This window comes from Protopterus annectens, chromosome 16.part0, assembly GCF_019279795.1.
Source record: "Protopterus annectens isolate FY-2018-M chromosome 16.part0, PAN1.0, whole genome shotgun sequence".
Lineage (NCBI taxonomy): Eukaryota > Metazoa > Chordata > Ceratodontiformes > Protopteridae > Protopterus > Protopterus annectens.
The window spans coordinates 238,494,101-238,510,178 of NC_056750.1; the positions used below are offsets into that span (position 1 = coordinate 238,494,101).

The window sequence follows — 16,078 nt, forward strand, 5'->3', positions numbered from 1 at the left end:
AAAAGCCGAAAGACGCAAAAAAAAAAAAAAAAAAAAAATATATATATATATATATATAAATATAGATATATAGATATACGTTTTTTTTCCTCTCACTAAAGTAATATGCTGTGTAGCAAGGCTAAATTATATATTTGTTGTAATAATACTGTATATTGGATTGACATATTTCAGCCAGCATGCTTACAGACTTACCTACGTATGTATTTACAAATGAATAGACAAGCACATATACATAAATGCATACATGTATACCTACGTCTGCATACATTTAAAATTGCATACATATTTTCTTCTTGTTTATTCATTGTCAAATATAAAACAAGTAAGCAGCACAAATGCATACCTTGGAGTTCAGATGGGCAAACAATTCCTTTTTCTGCTGTAGCTGGAACTGGTGGTAGGTATTCACCTGCCACATTGCATCCTGTGGAAAGGTGATTTAAAGTTAGAGAATTTTGATGTTGTTCTATTCAGTATATTTTAATAATATTTATAATGGCTGTAGTCATCATGGTTAGGGATCTGCTTTAGTCATGGGAACACTGAGAAAATTGTAGTGATGTGATATTCAAATGCAGAAATCACAATAAAAGTAAACAGAATTTACCTTTCCATTATGTATGATTATACTATACCATTAAATGGCTATAACTTGCTGTGGAATGCATGTCACATGATCATTTGCTGAAAGGGACTCTATTTTTCAGTAAAGCCCTAAGTATCAAAAACAAGCTTCAAAACAATGAGTGCCAAAGCAAAACCAAAACTTCCAAGGAATGCATAGATGAACAACTCAATAACTTGGCAATTAAAAATAGTAATACATTTCATCACAAAACCTAGAATTTAAGTGCATCTGGTACCAAAATTAGACTTCTCAGTAAGTACCTATCAAATTAAAGTGCATGTTTTAAAGCCATCACCCCCCCCCCCCATTTGAATGACAGGGTGGCAGTTAATGTTTTATATTTAAGATCTTTTACATTATAAAGTTTTAATGATATAATTTATTTTATTTAAGTTACTTTGTATTATAATGTTGTACTGATGTTAGAATTCATTCTATGACATTTTTGAAGTTGTTAATTTGGATACTACTTTCAAAAGGACTATCTGCACATTACTAATATTTTTACACCATGATTGAGGGCATTTTAAAATATGCACTTTAGCTTGATAGGTACTTTCTGAAGAAATCTAATGCCTGTAGCAAATGAACGTGCTTAAAGTATTTTGTCATGCTTTCATGACTTACCTGGTTACACCACTATATGTGGTGTATAAAGTGTTGAAGTGCATCCTTATTATACTGGCAAATTTTTTCAGGCATAAAAGAACTTAGTAAAATTCATTTTCCCCCATGCTAATGAGACTGAGGTGTAACACTGATCTTTAACCTCAGTGACATCAATTGAGAAGAAAACATGAGAGGTGTCCATAGACTTTAATGGATGCAAATTGCACATGCACAGTGTGGTGTCCATTAAAAGTCTATCGACAACCACCATACATGAAATCATTTAGGAAAATGCTAAATGTATTTGGGATATGGTTTTAATAAAACATTTACAAAGTGTTTTTATTAAAAAATGGCCTAAATAAATACTGATACACTTGTGCAAACTGCATTGTGACATTTAACTGAGAAGCTGCAATACAGTTCTATAGTGTGATAAAACACTTTAAAGTCTAGTTTTTGTAAAAAAAATTATTATTATTTTTAATTGCCAATTTGTTGAGTAGTTTATCTATGTGTTCCTCTGGAATTAAAGCCCTAAGTATGGTTTTACACAGATCTGCAAGTGTGTGTGTGTGTGTGTGTGTGTGAGACTATATGATGTAGCTCTACAGACAGATATAGACACACACACACACACACACACACACACATACACATATATAGGGACCCAATGATCAAGTTTTGAAACTTCAAGCATTTTGAATGGAGATTGCGGTATAGCATGGAATAGGAAGTTTACTCTTTTCCAAAATGTAGTGTGATCTCGGAGTTGGTATATTTAATTAGCATGGGTGTGTGTGGGGTTGCAGAGGAGCTTCACTCCTGCAAAAACATTAAAAAAAGAAAAAAATAGAATTTTTTTTCTTTTTTTCTTTTTAATGTTTGATGTTCAAAAACTTCAGTCATATGGTCTCAGCCATATGAATTTTAAAGTTTTGGAACTTCAGTAATCTGACACAGCACCATAAATATACACTGTGTGTGTGTGTGTGTGTGTGTGTGTGTGTGTGTGTGTGTGTATATATATATATCTACATATATATATATATATATATATATATATATATATATATATAAATTTAAAAGTTTCAAAAACTTTGAATTTCCTGTGGTCACGACCATAAGATCAAAGTTTTGAAACCTCAAACCATTTAAATGGAAAACGCTGTACAGCACAGAACAGTATATTTACTGTTTTCCTTGCTGTAGCGCAATCTCGGAGTTGGTATATTTAATTAGCAAGGAGTTTGAGGGGTGCAGGGGGACTCTTCCCCTGCAAAAATGTAAAAAAAAAAAAAGCATTTCAAAGTTTCAAAACTTTGATCCTATGGTCTGGACCATAAGAAATTAGAAGTTTTGAAACTTCAAAATTTAGAAGTAGACCCATCTATATGTCTATATCTATCTAGCTATATCTATGGGAGTGTGTGATTTCGTTGAGTGTGTGTGTGTGTGTGTGTGTATATATATATATATATATATATATATATATCTATGGTTTACTATCAAAAAGATGAATGTGGATGCTCCGCAGATGGAAAAACGAAAGACAGATGCCAAAATTTCCATGTTGCTGAGTATTCCATGTTCGAAATTTCTATCAGTCAATGCTACTGTGCATTCGCTGATATAAACTTGAAGTACTGCACAAAGATTGCTGTATAGTGCGGTTTGGGACATTCATCCCTTTCATCACTGTAGTGCAATCTTGGAGTTGTAATATGTAGTTAGCAGGTGGTGTGGGGGGTGCAGCCCTCACAGGGGGTGCAGGGGGGGCTTGCCCCCCTGCAAAAACATAATGTAAGGTGTTGGAGTTTCACATAACTGTGCTCCTATATGGAAATCACGTGCTCTGTTCAGCAACAATGTCAGATTTGCTGAATTTGTTCAGCTGACTCGATATTGTGTCCAGACATACATTGTCACCTTCACTCCTTCCTTTCATGTTCTGACCAGAATTTTTTTATTCCAGTGACATTTTGATACTAAACCTATATGTGTATATATGTATGTATGTATATAAAAGGTCATGTGATTTAGTTGAGTGTTTAGTTGACCGTGTGAGAGATTGCACAATTCCAGGGAATGGGGAATATGCCATCATCCCATGTTTGTGTGATCCTGAAATTAGTTTATATAATTAGCAAGGGATGTGGGGGGGCGTGCAGGGAGATGATGTATTTTTAAGTTTGAAAGTAAGAGAATTTTGAATGCTCTGAGATTGTTTTACTCTGCTTGCATGCTGGAGTTTTCAGTATTTTGTTTTGCCAGTCTGTGATGGATGTTCTTGATTATATCTAGTACAACTATAGATAGGTTCATAGGTTCAGATGTGTATACTTGGCTAATAACTCCTAGGGCCCTTAAAAGCCTAGCCATACAGCCCAAATGTGGCCCATAAATTTGATGTATATTTGATTTATGGGGGTGCTTTACTGTCTGTATCTGTTGTCCATCAGAAAAATAGGAGCCAGACTATCTATATCTGTATATATATATATATATATATATATATATATATATATATATATATATATATATATATTATATAATTACATGTAAACCTATATGTGTATATATGTATGTAAGTATATATGAGATCATGTTATTTAGTTGAGTGCTAAATCACATGATCTCTTATCTACTTACATACCCACACCCACACACATAGATCTATGCCTATATATATATATATATATATATATATATATATATATATATATATATATATATATATATATATATACATATATATATATATATATATATATATATATATATATATATATATATATATATATATATATATATATATATATATATATATATATACATACATACATATATATATACATATAATTACATGTATGTATATATCTACCCTGGTTAAAAGATTAAAAATAAAATAAAATTTACAAGGCATTGCAAAAATGAAACAGCAGGTAAACATTTTGATATGGCCTTCCATACTAGTTGTAATAGCAGTAGAAAGAACTAGGGGAGAACATGCAGCAGCAGCAATGGCAGTGCGACGGATGTGGCATAGGTTGCCACAGTACATTGCAGCACTGGCAAACAGATAGTGTATGGTCCACAACTATGGACCATGACACAGCACAGTATGATGCATTATCACAGTCAGGCTAAGCAAGATATTGCATAGACAGGCCACACTTTGCATCAGACATTATGCTACCAATACATGTTAGGGAGTGGGCAGACCACTACCACCATCTTTTGCATAGGTGGGGGGGCACAGTGGCATATGATTATAACACTATGAGAAGCAACAGAGTAATTAGAGGTGAAGACATTAGCCACGTAGTCTAGGATGTTTTCTGGAGTCAGGGGATCATATTCTCCAATGGTGGTCTGAGGCTACTATAATGTGATTGTTAACATCGCTCACTGTGTTGGTCTGAGGTATCAAAGGCTGCTGCAGTCAGTGGCAGAGAAGGTGCAGAACTATGGGACTATGAACATTCACTCTGACAGGGCATACTTTTTGTTGATCCTGATGAGCACCACTGCCCATGACCTGGTCAATGCCCATGACCAAAGTTCAGACTGTGGGCCACAAGTGACAGGAAGAAACATACTTGTGCACCCTGAAGAGTTGTCCCAGCTGTTGGTCCTAATGAATGCTGTTGCCCATGACCTGGGTGATACCATCAGCTGAGGGTGATAGGCTGCTTGCCCACAGGCAACATTAATGCCTGTGTTGTCTGACTTGGTAAGGCCTGTGGCCAACCTCACTCCTGCATGGTCAATCTCATAACCTTGAAAAAGAATGGACTTTGGAGACAGATCAGATGGTGTTGCAGTGCTTCTCATGGAGGCACTTAGTGGAAAAATGTGCAAGTAGTGACTTTAGCAGTGTTTTGTGCTTCCTGTCCATGTACTCCATGCCACTAAGCAGTTGATGCATGTTATCCCACAAACCATTGAGCACACTCACCATCTGCACAGTGTTGTAGGCAGCAGACATTTGTGCCTGAGTCACTGACTTGCTCATCCATTGGTTAATACTATATCAAGGATGATCCCTGAGCTATGATGATGCCTGAGCTATGATGATGCCTTATTTCCCCTCCCCTAGTTCAAATGCTGTGTGTGCTTTTGGTTCAGGTGGATCCCATGAGGAACTCTCAGGTACAAAATGCCCATTCTTCCCCTGTGAGACTGTGTGCTCATCCTGTACATCTGTGGAAATCTCTACAGTGGTGGCTGTGGGTGACTCCTCCCCCAGTAGTGTTGCAGACAGTGCTGCTCTGTTATCAGACCATATCAGTTGCAAGTTGCCATTATCAGCAGCCATAGGTGCCCTGTTGACATTAGCCCTACATTGATCTCTTGTGCTGGACCCTCCAGTAGTGAAGTTGTGACAGGTACACACTTGGTAACATTGCTTGCACTCACATACATGCTCTCAAAACCCCTCAGCAGCATGCATCATACTGTATTCTAAAATACAGCTCCTGTATACATTGACAGGCAGACCTTGTTATGCGAATTGTTGCAGTTGCAGACCAGAGGTGCATGACAGATGGTACATGTGCACTTTGGTCAGTCCTTCCATTCAAATATACAGTGAACTCTATTGTAATGGGCATTGCTACCCTGATATTTCCCTTACTGATACATGGTTGTTTGGTCCCGGCCTACCTCCCATGTCCAAGCTACTCCCATGTATGAGGGCTACCCCCTTTTGGCTAGCTTGTAAGACCAAAAACTCTTCAACACCTGTTATTTGCTTCAGTGTAGGTTATCCTATGCATACAGTAGAAGAGGTCGTTGCCCTAATGCCAAATGTCACTGTTTTTTCTGTCTTGGATGCAAAGAGTTCATTTTGGCAAGTGCTTGATCGCAAATCTTCATTGCTGACTTCATTCAGTAGCCCATTTGGCAGATACAGGTTCCTTAGGATGCCTTTTGGTATAAATTTTGCAAGTGAAGTCTTTCAGCGTGCAATGGAGCAAATTTTTTCGGGTTATCCATGTGCCATTATTGTTGATGATTTACTGGTTGGAGGCAATGGAGAAGCAGAGCATGACCTAAAACTCAGAAAAGGTCTGGACAGAGCATGTAAAGTGAACTTGAAGCTCAATCCTCTGAAGTGTAAATTCAGGCTTCTAGAAGTCACATATGTAGGTCATTTATTTACCAATACTGGCTTATGACCTGATCCAGCCGAACAGGAAGCCATTCTTGAGATGACAGCCCCAGACAATGACTAAGCCCTACACAGTCTCCTTGGTATGGTAAATTACACGGAATAGTTTATACCTTATTTTAGTTGGTTATCAGCACATTTAAAAGAGGTGACACACAAAAATGCTGTCTGGTCATGGTTGGAACAGCACCAGAGAGCATTTGACAACCTTAAGCAAAGAATTTTCAGTCCACCTATATTGCGATACTATGATATCAATAAGCCAGATGTCCTTCTATTCCCATGTTGCAGTATTCTGCATATGGGTTTACCCTTCAGTCTTGTGTACCTACGGCCAGCATCCAAAAGCTTTCAGTCCCTCTGTAGTGCATGAGATGTCTGACATAGGTGAGATTTCGTGGGTCATAAAGGTGACATCGGCACGCACCAGCCCTCAGAACTTTTCAGCTGCCACTCATACGCCAGTTGTTTCTGCTACCGCTGACGTTGGATTAATTTATCATACAAGTACCCCGTTGGGGAACTTTTCAGCCCTCCTAAAATTTAGTATTGCTCATTTATGTCATCCAAGAAGGGTAAGTATCAGTGTGGCTGCCAAATCTCTCATAAGGATACCCATGATAAGTGCCTTTTCTGTTCGGGACAGTCACACGACTATAGAGCCTTCCCAATATGCCAGGTGTTCATGTCTAAAACATTGTGTAGTTGCTTGAGTGTGCTTAATCTTTATCTTGAAAACCAACGTCTGAAGCAGCTTATGTTACAGATGGATGGCTCCTCAGACATCTCCTCAAAACCGCCAAAAAAGAAGGCCAGGACCTTATGGCCTTCGTCTACTGCTGAACCTTTTCCTGCTGATCCCAAACCTGTGGCCAACATAGGCCTGGTTCCTGGATCTGGAACTGGATCCACCACTACAGAGGTCACACAGGTACCTCTCAGGATACCGCACTATCCTTAGGTAGGAGCACATCTGCAGAGGTTATTCCGGCTCCGGTCTCTGACGGCGGGGGGGGGCTTCATTTTCTGAGGAACCGTCGGAGCTGTCTGAGCCCTTGCAATCACCAGTTTCTAGACAGACATCTACAGGCCATCTTAAAAGAAGAGAAAAGAGGAAACACATTTCTCCCTCTGCAGAAAGCATGCCTGATTGGCAGGCTTTCAGTCAAAGCCTTTTCATTGCCTTTATGGCACTGAGGCCTACCACTGCTGTTACTGGTTCCACCTCTTCTCCTCTCCTGAGCCCTAGGCCTCAGCCTACTGCCACAGTGACTAGGGAAGAAGAAGTTTTTTCAGAATTCTCTGAGAAATCTTTCTTAAAACTCACAACTATTCTCCCCCTTGGGATACTGATCCCTAGAGGAAGGAAGAGTTAGTGGACCCTGACTCCCCAGCTGAAGACTTAACCTTTAGTGAGACAATAAGCAGGATGAAGGATCACTTTAACTGGGAATCCTCAGAAATGACTGAGGTACAAAAGAGGTACTACGACCTCATTCAAATGGAACCCCTCCAGCCCATCTGCTGTTTCTCCTATCCTGTCTGCCTTTTCAGATGCCTTTTCTTCTGTATCTCTGAACCCAGACTCCCAACCTCCTGCCTCATGCAGAGCAGACAGGATTTATAAGGTGCCTGACACTACTAAGCATCTGCTTAAGTGCCCACCAGCTGATCCTGCCACTATATCAGTCTCTAGGGACAAAGCTTCCAAACTCATACCTACTACCACCATTCTCCCAGCTGACAAAGACAGCAAGACAATGGAAAGGTTGGGTAAAAAGATATATACTTTGGCTACCTTGGCCTTCAGAGCCACAAACTCCCAGACTGGCCAAGTATAACTTGCCCCTCTAAGAATCAGCCACCAAACACCTGGTAGATATTCCAGACTTCCCTGCCAAAGCATCACTGCCCTCTCTCCTGGCTGTCTCCTCCCAGGTCACCAGACACTCTATCAAGTGTAGCTATGATGCTGCTGAATCCTGTGCCAGGTCAGCAATATCAGCATCTGCCTTAAGCAGATACTCTTGGCTTCACCTATGACCTCTGCCAGATGATTTCAGGGGAAGGCTCAAGGATGCTCCTTTGGATAATGCTGCACTCTTTGGCTCTAAGGTGGCAGACCTTTTCAAATCCCTGCAACAAAAGGGAAAAGAAATGCAGGACTTGAAACATTTACTGGTTTCACCTATCCCTAAGTTTCTCAGAAACTATCCAGCCAAAACTCAGTTTATTAGAAAGCACTCCCACCCTGCTCCTCTTTGAAGGCCTTGTAAGCCCACAAGGAAACAACACCCTCCAGCTAGAGCACCCTCTCCTTCTAGCTAGAGGGCTCCCTTGCAGGACAGGACAGGACAGGTAGCATCTGACTACCTGCCACCTGTGCCTCCTCCCCCTCCTCCTGTAACACTGTTTGCTCGCCTCTCTCACTGTCTCCCTGTTTGGACCCATCTCACCTCAGACAAGTGAGTCCTGTCCATACTTCAAAATGGTTACTTTATTTCCTGGCTCTCCCCTGCCATAAGATGAGGCATACCTCGACCACCTGCTCAGCAGCTGCACCTCTTGTGACCAGTAGACCAGATCCTGTTAGATTAGGATACCATAGAGACATTCCCCTCTACTGCAAAAGGAAGAGGATTCTACTCAAGGATCTTCCTGGTCTCCAGGAAGGATAGACCCATTCCAGACCTCTCCTATCTCAACCTTTTTCTAAAGGTCCCTACCTCCAAAATGCTAACTCTGCCAGCCCTTTTCCCTCTCATTATTCCACAAGGATTCCTGGCTACTTTAGATATAAAGGATGCTTATCTCCACATCCCAGTCAAGCCCTCCTTGGTGGGTTCCTCTCACATGCAGTTCTCTGCCTTGCCCTTTGGACTCTCCACTACACCCAAGAGTCTTCACCAAATACCTGGAACCTGTGGTGGCTTACTGCAGGACAAAAGTAATACAGATATTCCCCTACCTGGATGACATGCTGATCCAGGCTGCAAGTCAAGAAACCATCCAAGGGCACATCCAGTTCGTGGTGACCCTTCTTCAATCATTGGGATTTCAGATAAACGTACCAAACTCCCATCTTCAACCAACACAAGACATTGTTTTCCTTGGGTGCAGGATCCACTGAGATCTCATAGAGGCATACCTACCCCCACCAAAAGTGAGTTCCTTGACAGAACACCTTCTCCTGGTCCTTCACTCCACAGAGTTGACTAAAACATCTGGGCTGCATGGCAGCCTCCATACCCATGCTTTCTTTGGCAAGATTGCACATGAGAAAGCTACAGTGGTACCTTCGGTCAATCTGGAAGCAACGCAACCAGCCTCTGGAGCACATTGTGCCCCTTCTTTCCTGCCTGAAAAAGGAAATACTATGGTGGTTATCTCAGGTAAATCACAACCCAGGCCTTCTTCTCCAACCACCTCATCCCACTCAGGTCATGCACACAAATGCCTCAAACCTGGGGTCGGGAACCACCTTCAGCCAACGAGAGGTACAGGGCCTGTGGCCACAGCACCTCAAATCAGACATCAATGCCAAAGAGATGAGGCAATCCTTCTAGCCCTCCAGGCATTTCTCCCTTTCTTACAAAAGGGGCCACTTCTGATATACACAAACACCACCATTGTAATGTGGTATACCAACAAGCAAGGGGGGAACCAAGTTCTACCTGCTCTGCAGACTAGCCCTTTTGGTTTGGGAATTGACCACCTCACAGGGAATCACCCTGCAGATGACCTACATTCCCTCTTTCCACATCACACAGGCTGGTTATTTGAGCAGAACCAGCACAAACAACCACGAATGGATGCTTCACAGAGATGTCCTCCTAGACCTGGTCCACATGTGGGGTATATATCAAATAGACCTGTTTGTCTCCACCATCAACAGGCATCTTCCTGGCTTTTGCACCAGGACACCAGAACCACAGGCACTGGCGACAGATGCCTTTTCAATTTCCTGGAAGGGGGAATATCTATATGCATTTCCTCCTTCCCACTCATTCAAAAGGTCCTGCTAATAATTCAGCAGGACAGCCCAAAAATCTTGCTGGTGACTCCCTACTGGCCCGGACAGTACTGGTTCCCCTTACTCCTACACTTGTCCAAGGGCAATCACCACAAGTTACCCCCTAGGGTGGACCTTCTCACACAGCACAAGGGGTCACTAATCCATCCACAGTGGCATCTTCTGCACCTAACGCTGTGGCTGATAGGATTCTGATCCCATTCATACAACTTTACAATGTGGATGTGCTCAATCTCCTGCAGGAGGCCAGGAAACCAAATACAAGAAAATCATCTCTCTCAAAGTGGAAACGATTCACTATGTGGTGTCATAAAAGACACCTGGACCCACTTCTTAGCGAACCCCCTCTAGTGCTGTTCTATTTCTGGGAACTACTACAGACTGGATTGGCTTATTCATCCATCAAAGCCCATCTGTCAGCTATTTCTGTATGCTTGCCTCTGGATCCCCCATTAGCATCCAGACTTTCTTCCAAACTTTTCTTCAAGGGGGTACTTCACCTTAGGCCCTCCAGGAAACCTCCCCACCTTAGGACCTTAACTACATGCTCGAGAAGATTATGCTACCACCCTTTGAGCCAGCTGATAAAGCTTCATTAAAGCATTTAACCTGGAAAACTGACCTGTTAGTGGCCCTAACTTCAGCCAGAAGAGTGTCTGAACTCCAAGCCCTTATGGCTATTCCTCCATTTCTCATTTTTCACAGGGACAGGGTCACCCTTAGGACTAACCCATCCTTCATGCCCAAGGTAGTTAATGACCTGTCCCTCAATCAGGCCATACATCTGCCTGTCTTTTTTCCAAACCCACAAGGAGACAGTGAGACAGTGCTGCATTCCTTGGATGTACACAGGCAAATCAGATTCTACCTGTGCAATACCAAGGCTATCAGACAGGCTGACCAACTTTTTGTATCCTTTCACCACAGAGCCCTGGGGAAGGCAGTGAACAAGCAGACTGTTTCTACTTGGATCTCCAAGGCCATTCTGTTACCAATTCCATGGTAAGTCTCTGCAGGGTACAATTAAGGCTCATTCCATAATGAGCAATAGCCTCTTCATGGGGCCTTCTTCCAGGGCCTGGATACCTCTAGTATCCTGAAGGCTGCTACTTGGTCTTCGGTCCACACCTTCACCAAACACTACAAACTTGACCACATCTCCAGATCCAGGGCAGGGTTCATCAGGGTTATCCTTCATGGATTTCTAGAGTCTGCCTCTAGACCCCCCCCCCCCCAATCTCTGTGAGCTTTGGCACTCACCCATATGCAGAATACTGAAACATGGGAATAGAAGGACATAGAATAGTTGTGTAAAATCTTACCATAACCATAGAAGTTCTTCTCTTACACGTTGCAGTATTCCTTCCCCTCCTGTCAGCTAATGACTTCTCTTCCTGGATGGCAATGATATGGCATTGCTCTTATAGGACTGGCTCTGACTGGGGCTTCTGTTCTAAGGGCTGGTGTGAGCCGACGTTACCTTTATGGCCCATGAAATCTCACCTATGCCAGACATCTCACACACCACAGAAGGACTGAAAGCTTTTGGGTACTGGCTGTACATACACAAGGCTGAAGGGTAAACCCATATGCAGAATACTACAACATGGATGAGAAGGATATCTATGGTTATGGTAAAATTTTACACAACTTTTCTTTATTCTTTCTTGTGATGCTTCAAAGTTTGGTCAAGGTGCAGTTTTCTCCAGGAAGGCAGACTTGTTGCCTGTGTGTCTCGTACTCTTACCCAAACTGAAATGCAGTATGCTCAGATTGAGAAGGAACTTTTGGCTATTGTCTTTGCATGTTATAATTTCCATGATTATATTTATGGCCGAGATATCAAAACTGAGTCAAATCATCCGCCTCTCGTCACTATTTTAAAGAAGCCTATGCATACAGCTCCAGCAAGACTGCAAAGAATGATGCTCAGATAACAAAAATACAACTTCAAAATGGTCTACACTAAAGGCAAACTTCTTTATCTGGCTGATACCTTATCCAGATCACCCAGGAATGCTACGGAACAGCTTGATACAGATAATTCTGACTTTGATGTTATAGAAGTGCATAATTTTTCTACCACGAGATTAGATGAGCTGAGAGATTACACAGTGGCTGATCCAGTTTTGGAAAAATCAACCACTCCATTGATGTTAGATGGTCGTCAAAGCAATCTTGTATACCACCAAAAGTACGACCTTATTTTCCTTACAGAGATGATTTTCAAAGGTCCTAAAGTTGTTGTTCGTACTTCCTTACAACATGAGTATATCCCGATTTTACATCGTGGCCACCCAGGTTCCGATTCTACCAAAAGAAGGGCAAGATGATTAGTATTTTGGCCATCTCTGCCAAAGGACATTGATAAAGTGCTTTCCTCTTATTCTGTGTGCAGTAGTACTAAACCGCATTTGCAAAAAGAGCCACTTCAGCTAAGCCAAATTCCTGAACTTCCTTGGTCTACTGTAGCTACTGACATATTTGAAGGGAACAATCAACATTATTTAGTGTTTGTTGACTCTTACTTAAATTGGTTTGAGATTGATTTGCTACCTGACCTAATGTCTAGTACTGTCATCACAAAGTTGAAACATCACCTCTCGGTACATGGTAGTCCACATAGAGTTATATTTGACAATGGTACCCAGTTTACCAGTCAAATGTTTCAGAGATTTGCTAAAGAGTGGGACTTTGTCCGTGTTACTAGCAGTCCTGAATATCCACAGTTAAATGGTCTGGCTGAACGTGCAGTATAGAGTGCAAAGTAATTACTTCAGAGGTCAAAGCGTGACAACACCAACATCTTTTTGAATCTACTCAATCTCAGAAACATACCCCATGACAATTTACTTGGCTCGCCTGCTCAGAAACTTCTGTCTAGACAAACTAGAACAACCCTGCCTACCATTTCCAGCTTATTGGTGCCTAATGCTAAAAACAACAGAGCAATCAAAGCCCAATTGTTTAGAGAGATCTTTGCAGAAGTCCAGATATGACAAGAAGAGCAGATTTCTTCATCTGTTGGAAAAAGGAGACACAGTGAGGATGCAAACAGCAAAAGGTTTCAACCGGATTGGTTAAATGACAGGTATTTGTGCTGAGCCAAGATCCTACCTAATCTTCTTCCTGTCTCAGAACCAATATCACAGCATTGTACCTGTGATACAGACTCTAGATCTCAGAGCAATCCAGACAATGTTCCAATTGCAGAAAGTCTCTATACCAACTCCCGTTCCTAATGATGTCCCCAAAGATGAACATTCTGTAAAGACAGTCCCCATTGCTAAACCTACTTCCAATTTTTATATCACATGATTTGGCCGTATCTCTAGACCCAGTGTGAAATACACAGCAACCTGGACGTGATTGTTTCATATGTATCTAGTTTTGTATAATTTCATGACAAAACATTATTTCTGTACAATTGCATGTCAAGTCAATGTTATTGTTGTATAAGCAATTTTTCAAAGAGGGAGGATGTAGAACAGTGTTTGTGTTGTGACTTTAAGAAGCATTTCCAAGTGACGCACATGCTTATAAATACCGAGCATGTGCAGGCAGCAGTGCCATTTTGAGAGAACAGCCAGAGTGTGAGCATGTATGAGTGTGGCAGTCAGTCTGTTTATAAATTTAAGTTACAAAGCCTCAATCCTGATGTGTTTATGGATAATAAAGCTATTTGAACAGAACCCTTGACTGTTCTTCTGTTTTATCCTGACCAGACGAGCGACATAGAGTATCATATCAGTAACTCTTTGTCAAAACTGGTGTAGAGCCTTATTATGGCTACCCACAAAATTAACATCCTGACTTGGTCCCTGTCAGTCTGGTCACAATTAGCACTTGTTTGTAGCACATTTGCCTAAAAGGTGCGTCCCATGCATGCGAAGGGCCAGCAGTAACACTGCATTCTCCTGGTTAGTGAACTTTTTCTGCCAGTGTCTACCCTTGGTGGTGATATCAGTAAACATAAACTTGTGGGAGAAACATATCTGTCCAACGATATACATGATTTGCGGATGGGTCTTGTACCCATGGCCGCAACCAACTGTCCCTTTTACTCTCCTGGTTTTCAGCCACAGTTATCCTGTGCACAGACCATGCCCCCATTTAAACACTGTAGCCAAGGATTATTATCAGTTGCAGTTAGCGCTATGCACTGACCCAAACATTTACAAACAGTAGCAAGGGGTTATTATCAGCTACAGTTAATGCTATGCACAGACCCAAGCATTTACACACAGTAGCTAAGGGTTATTATCAGCCACAGTTAGCACTATGCACAGAGCCAATCATTTACACACAGTAGCTAAGGGTTATTATCAGCTGCAGTTAGCGCTATGCCCAGACCCTGCCCACTCTTTACACACTGCAGCCATGGGTTATTATCAGCTACAGTTAATGCTATGCACAGATGCTTCCCCATTTAAACACTGTAGACAGGGGTTATTATTAGCTGCAGTTAGTGTTATGCACAGACACCCCCTCCATTTACACACTGTAGCCATGGGTTTTTATAAGCTGCAATAATGCTATGCACAGACCTCCCCCATTTTCAAACTGTAGCCATACGTTATTATCGGGTCTAGTTATTGCTAGGCACAGACTCCCCCATTTACATGCTGTAACAATGGGTTATCAGCTGCAGTTATTACTAAGCACAGACTCCCATTCCCCATTTACACACTGTAGCCATTAATTATCAGCTGCAGTTAGTGTTATGCACAAACCCCCCACCATTTACACACCATAGTCATGGGTTATTATTAGCTGCAGTTAGTGCTAGGCACAACCCCCTCTGAATTTGCACATTGTGGGCGTGCGTTATCAGCTGCAGTTGGTTCTAAGCATGGACCCACCCTCCCCTTTACACACTGTGCTCATGAGTTACGCACCAACCCCTATTTACACGTGCTAGTCATGGTTTATCGGCTACAGTTGGAGTCATGCACAGACCTCCCCCATTGTCATACTATAGCTAGGGGTTATTATTAGCTGCGGTTGGTGCTATGTACCAACCCCAGTTTATAAACTGTATTCATGGTTTATCAGCTGCAGTTAGCGTTATGCACAGACTCCCACATTTACACTGTAGCCATGAGTTATTATCAACTGCAGTTGGTGCTATGCATAGATACCCCCATTTTCACACTGTGGGTGGTGCTATGTACTGACCCTGATTTATACACTGCATTCATGGGTTATCAGTTGCAGTTAGCGCTATGTACAGTTTCCTCCTATTTACATATTGTAACCATGCCTGATCATATGGCACTGGAACCACATACCCCTTATATCATGTTGTTCACAAGGTTTCCATTGCACATATTTGGCCCTCAGCCACAAGAAAATGGAACATTACCATGTCAATGGCATGGGCAGTCAGTTACACATAGAGCATATCAATCTCACTGACATTCACCACAGGGTTTGTTGTTCTTATTGAGGTGCTTTACAAGGCGGGTCTCTTTTTTAATTATGAGAAATCCCCAAGACTACAGCATTTTTACTGAAATCCCTCTCCCATGTTTGTATACTGATGAACAGTGTTGCACAAAATTATGCCAATGCATTATTTCTCAGTGATGAGAGCCATTTAGACTAGTTTGGCTATGCCATGATGCTA

The 16,078-nt window shown here is 41.6% G+C and overlaps 1 protein-coding gene across 1 annotated transcript in view; it reads right to left on the minus strand.

The window, feature by feature from the left end:
- The window catches only part of LOC122791065 (protein lifeguard 1-like), a 247,227-nt gene that overhangs the window by 110,064 nt on the left and 121,085 nt on the right, over window positions 1–16,078 (minus strand). Inside the window, exon 3 of the mRNA XM_044058840.1 lies at window positions 347–427. Coding sequence (XP_043914775.1) covers window positions 347–427 — 81 coding nt within the window. The remainder of the gene's footprint in view (window positions 1–346; window positions 428–16,078) is intronic.